Below are 18,813 nucleotides of genomic sequence, written 5' to 3'. Positions count from 1 at the left end.
TTATCTAGATTGGTAGGAAGACCGTCCTTGTGGTGATGGAAAAACTGGTGGACATGGTAAAGAACAACAACAACATTAGAGAGGATGATTGAATAAAGGACATAAGCGAGGTGATACGGTACGTGACAACGTTGCATAGATCGCAGGAGGTGGTGCCTCCGTGACTGTGATTGATGCAGGAAAAGCAGGACCTACGAGCCTGAGCAACGAGCAATTGCAAACTCTAATTGCTATGTTGAACAATCAACAGATAAATTCGAACGATAAGATGACCAGTAATCATAATAAAATATCCTCGATCATCTATACAGGGGCATCTAATCATATTAGTAGGTTGTTTAAAAATATTGCATAATGTCCGAAAAATACCCAGATGTCCTATTACTTTTCCTGATGGAAGCAGTGCTATAGCCACCCACGAGGGTTTGACGAAACTTAGAGGAAATTTAGTGTGAAAAATATTTTTTTTATGTGCCAGATTTGACATGCAATTTAACTTCCGTGTCATAATTGATAGATAATTCAGTCTGTTTAGTCTTATTCACTAAAACTTTGTGCATTATACAGGACCACACCTCGAGGATGCTGATTGGAGCGGGTGAACGGAGGGATGGACTCTACTATGTCTTAAAAAAACCAAGGATACATGCTTTGAAGGTTGGTGGCGCAGGCTCGCTGGATCTTTGGCACAAACATATGGAACATCCCACTTTACGAGTGACCAAATTAATTTCTTTCATACATTTTAGAAAAGATAATGATATTTTTAATAAAGTTTGCAATTCGTATCATCGGAAAATTAAACAAGAGATAATTTTCTTTGAGTAGTTTTAGAGCTTCTGATATTTTTGAATTGATTTATTGTTATTTATGGGGACCTTATGGAATAATTTCCTCATGTGGTGCATCATATTGTTTGACTATTGTGAATGACTATTGACGTAATGTGTGTATTTGTTTGTTAATTAATAAGAAGGAAGTGGAACAACCTTTGAAGAATTTTTTACTATAATAGACAGACAATTTAATAAGCTAGTTAAAACTTTCAGGTTCAATAATGGAACAAAGTTTACTTGAATGAAAAATTGCTTTCTTGAATGCGAAATTGTTTTTCAAACTTTTTATACGGGAACTCCTCAACAGAATGGGAGAATAGAAAGAAAACACCGTCATATTTTGAATATAGCTCGGACCTTGCGTTTTCAAGGTAACCTACCGGCTGAATTTTGGGGAGAGTGTATTTTGACTACTTGTCATCTGATTAATCGAACTTCATCCTATAACTCTGCATGAAAGACTCCTTATAATATTTTACATGGTCGTGCGCCTGAGTACGTGCATCATAGAGCATTTGGATCGCTATATTATGCACATAAACAAGGACGAACATGCGATAAATTTTCAAGTAGAAGTAGTAGGTGTATATTGGTTGGGTATATGTTGGCCCAAGTGAAGTTTATTTTGATGATTGACAAAGGAACTCCAGTATGAATCAGGTCCATACACAATATACACAGACACAGGCAGATTCGAGCATAAGGGATTCACGTGAAGGATATAAGCTTAAGTTGTTATATCTGATATCTGCTGATCGAAAAGATTGCATAAATGATAAGGAGAAGGACTCCTTACTCGAAGAGAACTTTATCCAAGATAAGGAAGGAGTTAGAAGTTGAAGATAACTAGAACTCTTCCACCAAGAAAGAGTATAGCATTAGAACTCTAGTTATTCCTATTCTCCGAACTCTATATATTGCAGGATGTTCTCAGTTTACAGGTACGCACAAACACTGAAGTTAAACGTGAGTTGAGAGCAAAATAGCAAGGAATTTTGCAAGCAATTCTTGTGTGATTCACGTGCGGGAACCTGAAGCTACATGGACCAGATAGAAGAACCAGTTCCAAGTGTTTGTCTTTTATTCTAGTTCAATTGTAGTAGGTGTTTACAAATTGTACCTTTCAACTTTATCTAGAAGCAATTGTATTAGGTACTCTGAGTATTCAAGTTAGAGTTACCTTGAAGTTGTCGCAACAGTTAGAGGTTGGTTGCCACAATGGGATTAGAGTTAATTCTTAGGTTTACAAAGAATTTTGTAAATGCTGTTTTGGCTTAGTGATTTAGTGAAGTATTGGGAAAAATTCTAGTGAGTAGTAGGTCGTAGTTTTTTCACCTTTTCAGCTGGGTATTTTTCACGTAAAAATACTTGTATTCTTTACTTTTCGCATTTACTATTTCCGTAACAGTAGTATTAGGAACACTTAGAAGAACCATGTCCTTCTATAACCAGTGCACGCGAAATTGGACACCACACAAATCACCCCCTCTCTTGTGTGGCATTGAAGTATAAAACATCAATTGGTATCAGAGCAGGTTATTCTTGAAGAGGCTAACTCCTTAGGAGAAGATCAAGATGAGTGCACCACCTGAAAACTAGGAAGGGCAATACACTGATAGGTCACCACTCTTTAATGGCCAGTACTACTCTTGGTGAAAAAACAGGATGAGAGATCACATTATAGGAGAAGACTATGAGCTATGGGACATTGTCACCGATGGTCCACTGGCTACCTTGAAGATAAATGATGAATGAGTATAGGTGCCAAATACAAGAGCGGATTGCACTTTTGAGGACTTGAAGAAATGAGAGAAGAATTCTAAAGCCAACAAATTGCTTGTTTGTGGACTTGGTCCAGATGAGTACAACCAAATCCAAAGCTGTACCATTACTAAGAAAATTTGGGACACATTTTAAGTGACTCATGAAGGAACACCTCAAGTGAAGAGATCCAGAGGAACTCTACTGTATTCTCAATATAAGAACTATGCTATGAATGAAGAAGAAACCATTTAAGAGATGTACACAAGGTTCACTACACTGACAAATGAACTAAAGTCTCTTAGAAGGATTATTCCTGAAGAAGATAAAGTCGAGAAGATACTGACTAGGGTTTTGCCTATCACTTGGGAGAGCAAAATCTCTGCCATTCAGGAATCAAAGAATATTGCCACTCTCCCACTGGATGAATTAATTGAAAATCTCACTGCCTATGAACTTAGGAGACAAAGCATGAAAATGGATGTACCTAAGAAGGAAAGAAGCTTAGCACTCAGAATCACTGAAGGTTCTGATCTAGAAGATGATGAAATGGCTATGATCACCAAGGACTTCAAGAAGTACCCAAGGAGAGGAAAAGGCCCTTCAAGAAGTGAAAACTATAGCAAGTCAAAAGCTCCTGAGAAGCAAACAATGATGGCTGCTACAAGTGTGAAAAGACTAATCACCACATCAAGAACTATCCTTTATGAGAAATTGAATGGAAGAAGGAAAGAGTTGAACGAAGGAACGGGAAGAAAGAACAAGTTCAACCCAAGAAAAGTAACAATAAAGGATCAACCAAGGCTACGGTCTCTGCTTGGGGAGAAAGCTCAGATGATGATGATGATGATGATGATGATGATGATGATGATGATGATGAGGATGAACAAGCACTTATGGCCATTGGAGAATCTGATGAAGAAACTGAGGTAAGTGTAATTTATCTCAAAGATAAGATTAATTTGTTGTCTAAAGAAAGGTTATATGAGTTACTTATAGAACTACTTGATGAATCTGAGGATGTAAATAATGAAAAGGAACAGTTGTCTAAAGAATGTGTGATTTTGAAGGCTAAGTGCAAAAACCTGGAACTTAGGGTTAATGAAACTGTAAGTGAAAATACCGTGTTGAAGAACCAGGTTCATACACTTGACTCAACTGTCCTAAAGCTTAGATATGAAAATCTAAAACTGAAATTAGGAACAGGTAAAAAGATAGTTGATCATACACAACTCACTCTAGAAGAAAATGTAGGAAAAATAAAAGATGAGTTGTATAAAAGGGATGAGAAGGTAAGAATCCTAAAGGAGGATCTAAGCAAAGTCAAGCATGAGCTAGACAGAACTTGTAAATGGAACAGGTCCTCTGATTAACTTTCATGGATACAAGAACATCATAGTATCAACAGAAGAGGACTTGGCTTTGGGAACCTGACACCTAAGTGGGATCCCAAAAGCAAGTACCTCACACTTTATGAGAACAATATTTGCACACACAGAGGTAAAACTGGTCACTATAAAAGTGAATACACTGCAAAAAAAAAGGCAAGTCAAAAGAACAAAGAATTTGTTCAAGGGAAGAATAGGCTACCATGTTGGGCTAAAAAGAATTTGATTCATCCTTTTGCCTATAGAAAGGGACCCAAACTAGTTTGGGTTCCTAAGACTAACCCCTGATTTCCTTTTGCAGGTCCAAGTGAAGGGGAGCAGCCAAATATGGTACATGGATAGTGGCTGCTCAAAGCACATGACAAGAAGCAAGAACCAATTCCTTTCACTTGAGGACCTTAAAGGAGGTAATGTCTCCTTTGGAAATGGGAAGAAATGTGAGATCATTGGTATTGGAAAGGTAGGTAAGACTGATTCTCACTCTATTGAGAATGTCTACTTGATAGATAGACTAAAGTACAGTCTAATAAGTGTATCATAATTGTGTGATAGAGATAACATGGTAGCATTCACCTCTACAAAATGCTTTGTGATTAATCTTTCCATTGACAAGATAGTTTTGCATGGAAAATGAGTGAACAACATATATGTTGTAGATCTGTCCCCACTTTCAAATAATGAACTCACTTGCTTAAGTGTGTTGGTTAATGATTCCCTCCTTTGGCACAAGAGACTTGGACAAGCCAGTCTAAATTAACTCAACAAACTAGTCTCCAAGAACTTGGTGGTAGGGCTGCCTATCATTAAGTTCAAGAAAGATAAAGTTTGTGAGGCTTGTGCAAGGGGGAAGCAGGTAAGATCCTCTTTCAAAAGCAAGAAAGTGGTAAGAACCACCAAGATGATGGAACTGGTCTATATGGATCTGTATGGACCAATGAGAATATTGAGCAGAGGTGGTAAGAGATATGTGATGGTGGTTGTTGATAATTATTCTAGGTTTACTTGGACATTATTTTTAACATCTAAAGATGACGCATTTGACATGTTCACTTCTTTTGTTAGAAAAAATCAGAAAAAATTAGGTAATCAGCTTGCATCAATTAGGTCTGATCATGGTACTGAATTTGAGAATGCTAAATTTGCTGAATTTTGTGATGAGCATGGCATAAATTGTAATTTTTCTGCTCCTAGGACTCCACAACAAAATGGAGTAGTTCAAATAAAGAATAGGACACTGGAAGAAATGGCTAGGAGTATGCTTCTTTCTAGTAAACTTCCCCATAGTTTCTGGGCAGAAGCTGTGAACATTGCATGTTAAATCATAAATAGGTGTATGACTAGACATCTTGTTGAGAAGACTCCATATGAGTTACTTAAAGGGAGAAATCAAAACATATCCCATCTTAGGGCATTTGGATGTAAGTGCTTTGTGCATAATAATGGTAAAGACTCCCTAGGTAAGTTTGATCCCAGAAGTGATTAGGGAGTATTTGTTATACCACTATGCGTCCCAAGGTGACGTAATGAATATGAAACTTGTTAATCATTATTTAAATGAGTTTAAAGTCATAATATTGCTATATACGATGTTTGGATAGAAAAATATAATGTTTGGAAAAAATCGGATTAAAGTTGCGAAAAAATCGACTAAGGCTTTGCCTTGTAACAGAGCTTTTTGAGAAATATATTTTGTATGTTATATGGGGTATTTTAGGGACATATTATATACCAAATTCTAGATGTACGAGTCTAGTTTCCAATGCATTAAACCGTTCATCGATACGACATCGGAGTAGAGAGATATCCATGTTTTTGCGAGATTGCGCAAGCAGCTCGGTTGGGACCCACTTGAGACGACCACCGACCTTACGTCTTTTAAAAGATGTTCCAGCCTCATTTCGGGTCATTTCTTACCCAAATTTTGTCCAAAAGCTCTCCAAAGCCCTACCTAACATATCCCAAGATCCCAAGAACCAAACTCAAGGGTAATCAACTCAAATCATCATCAAAGGTGTTAAAGACTACAAAAGAATTCTTCTATGATGTTGTGGTGTGATTGAGGACTATTGTGAGCTATTGGGATAGGGTTTCGAGTTATAGCTACTGTCCGAGGTATGTATAACATCTTCTTGATTGTGAGGTTAATCTTGTATTGGTTGTGTTGTTTGAGTGAAAAACCATAAGATAGCACTTGATAGAACATGGGATATGGTTGTCTTTTTGGTTGGACTGTTTTATGGCTAAATATATGGTTTGTGGTGGCTGAAAATTGTGAGAAATATTTTGATAATATTGTGGCTGCTGTTATTAAGCTTTTGTAGGTGTCAATTAAGTTGATTGAAGAAGAAAAGATGAAAACAAGTGATTGACGATAAAAATTAAGGTGCTAGACGTATGAGGCTGTTTTGGAAGGCATTTTGTCAATGTTTTGAACTAGAAATAATATAGTACATATAAGTATGATGTTTTGAAGGTTGTAAACTAATTTATAGAATAAGAGTTGGATTCAATTTATATCTTGTTATGAGTAAAAATGAGCTTGCCGCTCAATATGGTTGTTCAGATAATCAGAGAAACTCATATTGGATTATATTGTTGTTATTGCTATTGTTGGTTATATTTGTTGTTGTTGGGTTGTTGATGACCCTTAGTGGTCTTTGGGATGTATTAAAAATAGGGGAGTTGTTGCCCGATTTTTCTTAAGCCATACGACTAGCCAAATATGATGGTACGGCATTATATGTTAACGACAATATCATTTCACTTGTTGTAGATGCAAGAAATTGTGTTGAGATTGGTTGAGTAATAAGGAAGAGATCATACATGTATGTTAAGGCTATTCCTTCTTTCCTTTTGTCATGATCCATATGATACAATGAAACGATCAAGCACGCCACTTTCACGAATGATTCTATTCCTAGAAGTACTAGGGTTACCTATGTTCTTGATTCCCCATATGTCCTACTATCATATCATCTGTCCATGGGTCTCATGACATTCCGAGAGATCTTATTGACTTATTTCATTATGCACTACATTCATTTATACATGTATTTTGACCCATGACCAGATGACGTTATATATGCATATAGTATATGTATATGGGTATGGGGGAAAGGTTATGTCGTTATATACGCACCACCACCTAATCAACTGGTATACATTTGTGCTTTCGCCCACAGAGGCTGAGATGATATGATGGGATGCCCTCAGGGGCTTGATGATGTTATGCACGCATATACCTATGCATGATATGACATTTATACGCATACGCTTGACATTATAAATATTTTCATGATTCACAGAGCTATTCAGACTTACAGGTTGAGTTCTTTACTCCATGTTTCTTTCATGCCTTTTATAGATTAATTTTTATGCCTTATATACTTGATATATTATTCGTACTGACGCCCTTATTGCCTGGGGTCCTGTGTTTCATGCCCGCAGGAGCAGGTAGACAGGCTTACGGTCCCCCTCCTTAGGATCCTAGCTCAGCGAGAGTTGGTGTGCTCCATTTGATCCGGAGCTGCTATTGAGTTTTGGTACAATACTTTTGTATACATATAAGGGTATGACGGAGCCTAGTCTCATCCTTTATACAGTTTTACACTCTATCTGAGGTCTGCAGACAGTTATCTATAGTTGGATAGTATGTGGCCTTGTTGGCTCGCCCTACTGTATTCCGCATGTATATGTATATATGTCTTTTGAGTATGTCTCCTCACATATGTTATTAACATAATTCAGCAGTTTAGGGGCAGATGTAATGCATGACCTACACTTATTTCATGTTTATATCTTAGACATATGCTTAGGGGTATTCGGTAGGTAGAACTCGGGTACTAGTCAAAGTCCATCGGTTTGGGTCGTGACAAAAGTGGTATTAGAGCAGTTCTATCCTAGGGTTGTCTACAGACCGTGTCTAGTAGAGTCTTGTTTATGAGTGTGTTGTGCACCACACTTATAAACAAGAGGCTGCAAGATATATAGGATGTTACCCTTCCTTCGTATCTTAGATCGTGCGATATAAGAATTCATTTTCCTAACGTTATGTTATGTTTTCAGCGATGCCCACGAAGGCTACAACTGCCCAGAAGGGTAAGTCTGTGGATGATGAGAATACAAGTCTAGCGCTATGAGTTACTAGGGCTCGGGGAGAGTCACATAGTAAGACTTCATCTCAGACTTCACATACCCTACTCTCTCCGGAGGAGATTCGAGGGGTACTAGCTCCAGCGCCAGCCCCGGTACCCCCAGTTCCTCAGCCAGATGCACAGGGTCTGGAGATGAGAGATGCTATTCAGTTATTGACTCGATTAGTGGCCACACAGGCTCAACGCCAGGAGGTAGGTATCGGTCATGCAGATAGGGCCATCAGTATGAGGGTTCACGATTTCATTAATTTGGACCCTCCCGTATTCACTGGAGCAGATCCAAATGAGGACCCTCAGGTATTTATTGATAGGATGCAGAGAACTTTGAGGGTAATAAAGGCCACTGTGACTGAGCCAGTTGAGCTTTCTTCCTATAGACTTCTGGATGTTGCAGTTAATTGGTACGAGTCTTGGGAGTTTTCCAGAGGTGAGGATGCCCCTCCAACAGTATGGCAAGAGTTTACAGAGGCTTTTCTTCGTCATTATTTGCCACCAGAGCTTAGACGGGCCAGAGTTGATAGGTTCTTGACCCTTCAGCAGGGTAATATGAGTGTTCGGGAGTACAAACTTTAGTTTGATTCTTTGTCTAGGTATTCTCCCACTATTGTAGCTAAGATGGAGGATCGGGTTCACCGGTTTGTGATGGGGTTGGAGCCGTACCTGCTTAAGGACTGTATGTCGGTCTCACTTCAGCCAGGCATATCTATTTCTCGTATTCAGGCATACGCTCAGGGTATAGAGGAGCGTAAGCAGAAGCAGAGGGCCGATCGTGAGCATGATATGGGCCAGAGTAAGAAAGCGAGATCTTCAGGTCCTTTTAGTGAGTTTCGAGGTGGTCAGCGATAGCAGTACCCGAGGTATCCAGCCAAGCCATCAACTAGTGCACCCCTCAGTTTGCCGGTAGGAGATTTGATCCTTCCACATATTTAGGGCCCAGTCAGAGTTCCAGGGCCTCTAGTTCTCAGTATAGGGGTGAGTCAAGTCAGATAAGGCCACCCCTGCCATGATGTGCTCACTGTGGTAAGCAGCATACCGGGCAGTGCCTTGTAGGGTTGGGTATTTGTTATACTTGTGGTTATCTAGGCCACTTTATGAGAGATTGTCCGACGAGAGGTGGTGCAGGTATAGTTCAGTCAACGAGATCTATATCCAGTTGGTCATCATCAGTACGCCCCCTTGGGCAAGGTTCACAGGCACCATTTGGTCGTGGTAGAGGCAGAAGTGGAGCATCTAGATCGAGCGGTCCTCAGAACCGTATATATGCATTAGCGGGTCGACTTGATCAGGAGTCATCACCTAATGTTGTTATAGGTATATTATCAGTCTCCTCATATGATGTATATGCATTGATTGATCCAGGTTCCACCTTATCGTACGTCATTCCGTTGGTTGCTAGTAAGTTTGGTATAGAACCTGAATTGATTGAACCTTTTGAGGTGTCTACACCTGTTGGGGATCCAATGATAGCTAGACGGGTATATAAAGACTGTATAGTAGTAGTTCATAGTCATTCTACAGTAGCAGACCTGATTGACTTAGATATGGTGGAATTTGATGTTATAATGTGTATGGATTGGTTGGCTTCTTATTATACTAACGTTGATTGTAGATCAAAGATGGTTCGGTTCCAGTTTCCAGGGGATCCAATTCTGGAGTAGAAAGGTAATACTGCATCGCCAAGAGGTAGGTTTATTTCCTATCTCAAGGCAAGGAAGATGATCAGAAAGGGCTATATTTATCACTTAGTTTGGGTACAGGATGTGAAAGTAGAGTCACCGACTCTTCAGTCTATCCCAGTGGTTAATGAGTTTCTTGATGTTTTTCCCGATGAGCTTCCAAGCCTTCCGCCAGAGCGGGAGATTGAGTTTGCTATTGACATATTACTAGATACCCAACCGATATCTATTCCTCCTTATAGAATGTCACCTGCAGAGCTGAGAGAGTTGAAAGAACAACTGAGGGATTTGCTTGAAAAAGGCTTTATCAGACCCTGTACATCACCGTGGGGAGCACCTATGTTATTTGTAAGAAAGAAATATGGTTCCTTGAGGATGTATATTGATTACAGGCAGTTGAATAAGGCAACAATCAAGAGTAAGTACCCGCTCCCGAGAATTGATGATTTATTTGATCAGTTGCAGGGTGCCAGGTGTTTCTTGAAGATAGACTTGAGGTCTGGATACCATCACATAAGGGTTAAAGAGAAAGATATTCCGAAGACACCATTCAGGACCAGATACGGGCACTTTGAGTTTTGAGTTATGTTGTTTGGTTTGACTAATGCCCTAACAATATTCATGGACTTGATGAAATGTGTGTTTAGACCCTTTCTAGATCAGTTCGTGATTGTATTATAGATGATATTTTGGTTTACTCCTGTTCAGAGGCTGAGCATGCAGATCATTTACGTATTGTACTCAGAGTTCTACAAAAAAGAAAGTTGTATGCAAAATTCTCTAAATGTGAATTCTGGCTGAATTCTGTAGCCTTCCTTGGTCATATTATTTCAAGTGAGGGTATCCGGGTTGATACACAGAAGATTGAGGCAGTGAAGACTTGGCCTAGAACCACGGCACCTACGGAGGTTCGTAGCTTCCTGGGGTTGGCAGGGTATTACAGGAGATTTATAAAGGGGTTTTCTTCTCTTTCAGCACCATTGACAATGTTGACTCAGAATACAACTAAGTTTCAGTGGACTGATGCTTGTGAGCGGAGTTTCCAGGCATTGAAGGATAGATTGACTTCAACACCGGTTCTGGAACTTCCAGAAAGGATCGATGGTTATGCTATCTATTGTGACGCTTTGGCCGTTAGATTGGGTTGTGTATTGATACAGCATGGTAAGGTTGTTGCTTACGCTTCTAGACAACTAAGAAACCACGAGAAGAATTACCCGACCCACGATTTAGAGTAAGCCGCGGTGATTCATGCACTAAAGATGTGGAGGCACTATTTGTATGGCATTTATGTTGATATCTATACGGACCATAAGAGCCTTCAGTATATATTCAAGTAAAAGAAATTGAATTTAAGTCAGAGGTGATGGTTGGAGCTACTAAAAGACTATAATGTTGATATTTTATACCATCCAGGGAAGGAGAATGTAGTAGCCAACGCCCTCAGCCGTAGATTTATGGGTAGCCTATCATATTTACTGCAAGAGAAGAGTGAGATAGCTCGCGAGATTCATCAGCTAGGTAATCTTGGAGTTCGATTACTAGATTCAGGTAGTACCGGAGTTACTATTCAGGACATGACAACATCCTCTCTAGTAACTGAAGTGAAGGAACGCCAGTATGAAGATCCCATGCTAGCTCACTACAGAGATGTAACCCCTCAAAGGAGAAGACACCATTTGAGATTATAGGAGATGGAGTCATCAGATATTGCGGTCGATTATGTGTTCCTAATGTGGCAGGGTTGCGCCAGCAGGTTATGCGGGAAGTTCACTATTCTTGTTATTCTATTCATCGAGGAGCGACGAAGACGTATCATGATATCAGGGGAATATACTGGTGGGACGGAATAAAGAAGGATATAGCAGAGTTTGTTGCTCAGTGCCCTAATTGTCAGCAGGTTAAGATTGAGCATCAGAAACCCGATGGATTATTATAGGCTATAGAGATTCCGACATGGAAATGGAAAGTGATTAATATGGATTTCATCATAGGATTACCTCGTACCCAGCGTAAGTTCAATTCTATATGGGTTATTGTTGATAGACTTGCAAAATTAGCCCATTTTCTGCCTGTCATGACTACGTATTCAACAGAGGATTATGCAAGGCTTTACATTAAAGAGATAGTACGACTTCACGGTGTCCCTATATCTATTATCTTAGATAGAGGTGCTCAGTTTACAACTAATTTCTGGAGGTCCTTCCAAAAAGGAATGGGGACTCTGGTAAGTCTTAGTACAACATTTCATCCCCAGACAGACAGTCAGGCTGAGCGTACTATTTAGACACTGGAGGATATGCTACGAGATTATGTGATGGACTTCCGGGGTAGCTGGGAAGATCATACTCCACTTATTGAGTTTGCATATAATAATACTTATCATTCCAGCATTCAGATGGCTCCATACGAAGCTCTTTACAGACGGAAGTGTAGGTCTCCTATCGGACGGTTCAAGATTGGGGAAACTAAGTTAGTAGGACTAGAGTTGGTACATCAGGCAGTTGAGAAGATTAAGCTTATAAGGGAAAGACTATTAGCAGCTCAGAGTCGTCAGAAGTCCTATGCAGATAATCAACGACGAGACTTGGAGTTTTAGGGAGAGGAATGGGTATTCCTAAAGGTATCACCAACGAAAGGCGTTATGAGATTTGGTAAGAAAGGAAAGCTTATACCTCGGTACATTGGACCTTATTAGATTATACGCAGAGTAGGCTAAGTAGCATATGAGTTAGACTTGCCTTCCAACTTGGAGTATGTACATCCAGTCTTTCATGTGTCTATGCTTTGTAAGTGTATTGGATATCCCTCTAAAGTCATTCCAGTTGATGATGTTCAGGTTACAAAGCAGCTATCATATGAGGAAGCTCCCATTGCTATACTAGATAGAAAAGTTTGGAGATTGAGAACTAAGGATGTAGCTTCAGTTAAAGTACTTTAGAGAAACAATAATATGGAGGAGATGACTTGGGAAGCTGAATAAGAAATGAAGACTAGGTATCCTCACTTGTTTCCGCTTTCGGAGGAGGATCGGATTGAGACATCACAGCCTTTAGGTACATATATGATACTTGACTCTTATGTTAGTTATTATTATTGGTCGTGTGAGGCCATTGGTGTTATTGATGATTGTGATCCTATGTGGCTTTGTATTATTGAGTTTGCTGTATAACAGGTTGGTAGTAGTACCCTTACAGAGGAGACTCTACCGAAATTTCTATAGATTTGTGGGAGTTTAACATTCGAGGACGAATGTTTCTAAGGAGGGAAGATTGTTACACCCTGTGCGTCCCAAGGCGACGTAATAAATATGAGACTTGTTAATCATAATTTAAATGATTTTAAAGTCATAATATGTCTATATACGATGTTTGGATAGAAAATATAAAGTTTGGGAAAAATCGGATTAAAGTTGCGGAAAAACAGACTAAAGATTTGCCTTGTAGCAGAGCTTTTTGAGAAATAACTTTCGTGTGCTATATGGGGTCTTTCTGGAACATATTATATACCAAATTAAATATCTACGAGTCTTGTTTTTAACGCATTAAACCGTTTGTCGATACGACATCAGAGTAGAGAGATATCCGCATTTTTGCGAGACTGCGCAAGCAGCTCGGTTGTGACCTACTTGAGACGACCACCGACTTTACGTCTTTTAAAAGATGTTTCAGCCTCATTTCGGGTTATTTATCACCCAAATTTCGTCCAAAAGCTCTCCAAAACCCTCCCTAACATATCCCAAGATCCCAAGAACCAAACTTAAGGGAAGTAAACTCAAATCATCATCAAAGGTGTTAAAGACTACAAGAGAATGCTTCTATGATGTTGAGGTGTGATTGAGGGCTATTGTGAGCTGAGTTGAGCTAGGGTTTCGAGTTGTAGCTACTGTCCGAGGTATGTATAACATCTTCTTAATTGTGAGGTTAATCTTGTGTTGGTTCTATTGTTTGAGTGAAAAACCATAAGATAGCACTTGAAAGAACATGAGATATGGTTGTCTTTTTGGTTGGATTATTTTGTGGTTAAATATATGGTTTGTGGTAGCTGGAAATTGTGAGAAATAATTTGATAATGTTGTTTCTGCTGTTGTTAAGATTTTCTAGGTGTTAATTAAGTGGATTGAAGAAGAACAGATGAAAAACAAGTGATTGACGATAAAAATTAAGGTGTTAGACGTATGAGGTTGTTTTGGAAGGCCTTTTGTGGATGTTTTGAACTAGAAATAACATAGTACATATAAGTATGATGTTATGAAGGTTGTAAACTAATTTATGGAATAAGAGTTGGATTCAATTTATATCTTGTTATGAGTAAAAACGAGCTTGCTGCTCAATATGATTGTTAAGATAATCGGAGAAACTCATATTGGATTATATTGTTGTCGTTGTTATTGTTGGTTATATTTGTTGTTGTTGGGTTGTTGATGACACTTAGTGGTCTTTGGGATGTATTAAAAATAGGGGAGTTGCTGCCCGATTTTTCTTAAGCCATACGACTAGCCAAATACGATGGTACAACATTATATGTTAACGACAATATCATTTCACTTGTTGTAGATGCAAGAAATTGTGTTGAGATTGGTTGAGTAATAAGGAAGAGATCATACATGTATGTTAAGGCTATCCCTTCTTTCCTTTTGGCATGATCCATATGATACAACGAAACGAGCAAGCACGCCACTTTCACGAATGATTCTATTCCTAGAAGTACTAGGGTTACCTATGTTCTTGATTCCCCATATGTCCTACTATCATTTCGTTTGTTCATGGGTCTCATGAAATTCCGAGAGATCTTATTGACTTATTTCATTATGCATTGCATTCATTTATATATGTATATTGACCCATGAACATATAGCGTTATATACGCGTATAGTATATGTATATGGGGTATGAGGGAAAGGTTATGGCATTATATGTGTACCACCACCTGATCAGCTGGTATACGTTTATGATTTCACCCACAGAGCCTGAGATGATATGATGGTATGCCCTCAGGGGATTGATGATGTTATATACGCATATACCTATGCATGATATGACATTATACGCATACACATGACATTATAAATATTTTCATGATTCACAGAGCTATTCAGACTTACAGGTTGAGTTCTTTACTCCATATTTCTTTCATGCTTTTTATATATTGATTTTTATGCCTTACATACACGGTACATTATTCGTACTAATGCCCCTATTGCCCGGGGGTCTGCATTTCATGCCCGCAGGTACAGGTAGACAAGCTGACGATCCCCCTCCTTAGGATCCTAGCTCAGCGAGAGTTGGTATGCTTCATTTGATCCGGAGCTGCTATTGGGTTTTGGTACGATACTTTTGTATACATATAAGGGTATGACGGAGCCTAGTCCCGTCCTTTATACAGTTTTACACTCTATTAGAAGTTTGCAGACAGTTATCTATAGTTGGACAATATGTGGCCTTATCGGCTCGCCCTACTGTATTCCACATATATATGTATATATGTGTTTTGAGTATGTCTCCTCACGTATGTTATTCACATGATTCAGCAATTTAGGGGCAGATGTTATGCATGATCTACACTTATTTTATGTTTATATCGTAGACATATGCTTAGGGGTGTTCGGTAGGTAGAACTCGGGCACTCGTCAAATTCCATCAGTTTGGGTCGTGACAGTATTTTTGGGATATTCTTCACATAGTAAAGCTTATAAGATCTATAACAAACGAACTATGCATGTAGAAGAAAGTGTACATGTGGTTTTTGATGAAACTAATATTCTTTCTGAGAGGGAGGCAGGAGCATGATGATGAAGCAATTGGGCTAGTAAGAAACTCAAATGAAACCACAACTCATACTGAAGCTGCACCAGAGGAAGGAATAGGTGATGGATCAGGTCCTTCCACCCAGGGAAACTTGACAGGGGGAACTGAACAAAGAGGAAGTGATCCTCAAATCTCAAGGGAACCTCTCCATGAACCTTTTTCTCAGCCACAAAACATTGAAGGAACATCTAGGGGAAACCAGTTGGCTGTGAAAACTTTCAAGTATCAAAGTTCTCATCCCATTGAGAACATAATTACTGATCCAACCTCTGGAATCAAAACCAGATCTTCGTTGAAGAATCATTGTGCTTTAGATGCTTTTTTTAAATCTCTTATTGAACATAAAAATGTTGCTGAAGTTTTGCAGGATGCAGAATGGGTGAATGCAATGCAAGATGAACTCAACCAATTTAAGAGAAGTTAAGTTTGGTATCTGGTACCAAGACCCAAGGACAGATAAGTAATTGGCATAAAATGGGTCTTCAGAAACAAACTTGATGAAGATGGAACAATTATACGGAACAAGGCAAGATTGGTGATTCAAGAATATAGTCAAGAGGAGGGCATGGACTATGATGAGACTTTTTCTCAAGTTGTAAAATTGGAGGTAATTAGACTCCTTATAGCCTTTGTTGCTTATATGGAATTCACTCTCCATCTGATGGATGTCAAGAGTGTCTTCCTCAATGGCTATCTAAAGGAAGAAGTGTTTGTCAAGCAACCTCCGGGCTTTGAAAGCAAGGAATGTCCTAATCATGTGTACAAGCTTGACAAGGCATTTTATGGGCTCAAGCAGACTCTAAGAGCATGGCATGAAAGATTATCAAAATGTTTGCTTGAGCATGGCTACAAGAGAGGTAAAATTGATAATACTTTACTCCTGAAAGAAAATGTTAAATATCTCTTGGTAGTTCAGATATATATCGATGATATAATTTTTGGAGCAACTACTAATAAGTTAAGTAAAGAATTTGCTAAACTAATGGGGAGTGAATTTGAAATGAGTATGATGGGTGAGCTTAATTTCTTTTTAGGCTTACAAATTAAACAAAATTCAAATGGAACTATGATACATTAGTATAAGTATGTGAAAGAGTTGCTTAAAAGGTATAAAATGGAAGATTCCAAAGAAATTGACACTCATATAGCAACAACCACAAAATTGGATGTAGATAAACCCGGTTCATCTGTTGATCAGAAGTTGTATAGGGTAATGATTGGCTCCTTGTTGTATCTCACTGCTAGCTGACCTGACATTGTTTTCAGTCTAGTCCTTTGTGCTAGATTTCAGGCAAGTCCAAAGGAGTCTCACTTTACTGTTGTCAAGAGGATCTTGAGATACCTAAAAGGCACCACTGGCCTTTGTCTATGGTATCCAAAAGGTAGTAATTTGAACTTAGTGGGATATGCTGATGATGATTATGCAAATTTTCTTGTGGATAGAAAGAGCACCTAAGGTATGGCACACTTTCTTGGCTCATGTCTTGTGTCTTAGGCCACCAAAAAGCAAAATCTCATGGCCTTATCTACTGCTGAAGCTGAGTATATTGCTACTGCCTCATGTTGTGCTCAATGGTTGTGGATCAAACAATAATTAATGGACTTTGGAATTGATATAGGTTGTATCCCCATCTTTTGTGACAACACTAGTGAAATTAGTATGACCAAGAACCCGGTTCATCACAAGAGAATTAAGCACATAGATATTAGGCATCATTTTTTAAGGGACACTTATGAGAAGGGTTTGATCATTGTGAAATTTTGTGCTATTGACAAGCAAATAGCTGACATCCTCACAAAAGCTCTAAGTAGAGATCACTTTGAAAGAACAGGTTAAATTAGGGATGATTAAGATCACCTAAAAGGAACCAGTTCTAACTCAAAAAATTGGTTAGAGAAATTGTGAATTTTTGTACATAATTAGATTAGATTTTGCTCTGTCTTATACTTTCATCAGTATACTCTTGTGCCATGTACTAAAATGACTCATTAATCTCTAATGATATTATCTCTATTTTCTTGAAAAATTCAGACTTACATAAGAGATTTCTCAGTGAAGAACCTGGTTCATATAGATTACTTGGTACATATTCTCCACTCTGCATATTTTGGAATAATTATATTTGGATTATGATCAAGAGGAGAGCCCCATTTAATCCTAACCTCTTTGAGCCTTATCCATTACAAAATGAACAGTTTCATTCAAAAGAGTCCCAAAATACAGTAAGTTTCTAGATTTTAGGGAGAGTCACAAATGTCTCCTCAAACTGACTCCCAGGTTGATTAGACCTCTGAACTTATGAACTTCTGTAAAGGTAGTTGTTACCCGATTAAACTCCACCTATTTAAATTGATTAGGCCTTAATTGGTTCTTCAATTCTTAATTTCCAAGCCGTCAAAATTCTCTCTATTTTCTCTCATCTTCCAAACACACAAATACTCATCTTCTCTCATACCCAAACACAATGATGGAAACCCCTTCTGAGAATCCTTTATCACCACCCAAGGAAATAACACCCACACCATCCATCACACCCTCAATCACACCCACATTTAAGAAATGGAGGTTCAAGATGCTGGCTCGCAAGGTTGTTGCTGGAAAAGAACAAATCAAGAAAATAAATAAGCAGTTGAGGGCAAGTCAGGGAGTTGAACCCCAAAAATCTGAAGACTCTTTCAAATCTGCAACTGAGGGGGAAGAAACTGTTTCATCTAAAATAGAGCATGTAAAATCTGGTCCTAAATATACATCTGAAGTAACCTCTGAAGCTACTACAAATCTGGAAATTAGAATTGTTCTGGAAGGAAATGTGACTGGGGTAGAGACTGTTGAGTCTGAGAAAATGGGTGGTAAAAATAAAAGGAGAAAAGAAAAAGAGAGTGAGGGCGTTCAAGGTGATGTGAGGGGAATGGGACAAGGAGTGGCTAAATCTTCACCCGCCCATGTTGGTTTAACTGAAGATATTGGAGTTATAGAAGGAGGGAGTGAGGAATCAGATGGAATAGAAGAAAGTGTGAAAGATAAAGGGGGAAGTGGGTCTGGAGAAGCTGTTGAGGGGTTGATTAGATTGGGAAAGAAGGTTCAAGAACTTGTTCCATGTGAGCAGGAACCCCTTGAAGACTTACTGAAAAAGGTGTCTGACAGTTACAATCCTAAAAAGAAAAAGAGTTTAGGAGTTAGAGTCCTAGGT

General features: G+C 38.8%; 2 protein-coding genes across 2 annotated transcripts; both read left to right on the top strand.

The window, feature by feature from the left end:
- The first annotated feature begins 2,855 nt into the window (after positions 1 to 2,855).
- On the top strand, positions 2,856 to 5,303 carry LOC138902889 (uncharacterized). The gene is made up of 5 exons (XM_070190789.1): positions 2,856 to 3,377; positions 3,479 to 3,889; positions 4,287 to 4,445; positions 4,829 to 4,938; positions 5,048 to 5,303. Exons 1-5 carry the CDS (start codon positions 2,856 to 2,858, stop codon positions 5,301 to 5,303), a joined length of 1,458 nt encoding a protein of 485 aa, XP_070046890.1.
- Positions 5,304 to 8,271: 2,968 nt separating this feature from the next.
- On the top strand, positions 8,272 to 8,712 carry LOC138902888 (uncharacterized). The gene has a single exon (XM_070190788.1). The coding sequence runs from the start codon at positions 8,272 to 8,274 to the stop codon at positions 8,710 to 8,712; it is 441 nt and encodes a 146-aa protein (XP_070046889.1).
- Positions 8,713 to 18,813: the final 10,101 nt, after the last annotated feature.

Source organism: Nicotiana tomentosiformis, chromosome 12 (assembly GCF_000390325.3).
Source record: "Nicotiana tomentosiformis chromosome 12, ASM39032v3, whole genome shotgun sequence".
Taxonomy (NCBI): Eukaryota; Viridiplantae; Streptophyta; class Magnoliopsida; order Solanales; family Solanaceae; genus Nicotiana; species Nicotiana tomentosiformis.
This window is presented reverse-complemented; position numbering and strand designations above follow the sequence as displayed.

Excerpts from the sequence above, each read along its gene's own strand:
- LOC138902888 (XM_070190788.1), top strand. The coding sequence starts at position 8,272 with ATGAGAGATGCTATTCAGTTATTGACTCGATTAGTGGCCACACAGGCT.
- LOC138902889 (XM_070190789.1), top strand. The coding sequence starts at position 2,856 with ATGTACACAAGGTTCACTACACTGACAAATGAACTAAAGTCTCTTAGA. Across the intron at positions 3,378-3,478 it reads ACAAGTTCAACCCAAGAAAA|GATGAACAAGCACTTATGGC; the intron begins GTAACAATAAAG and ends GATGATGATGAG. Across the intron at positions 3,890-4,286 it reads TGTATAAAAGGGATGAGAAG|GTCCAAGTGAAGGGGAGCAG; the intron begins GTAAGAATCCTA and ends TTCCTTTTGCAG.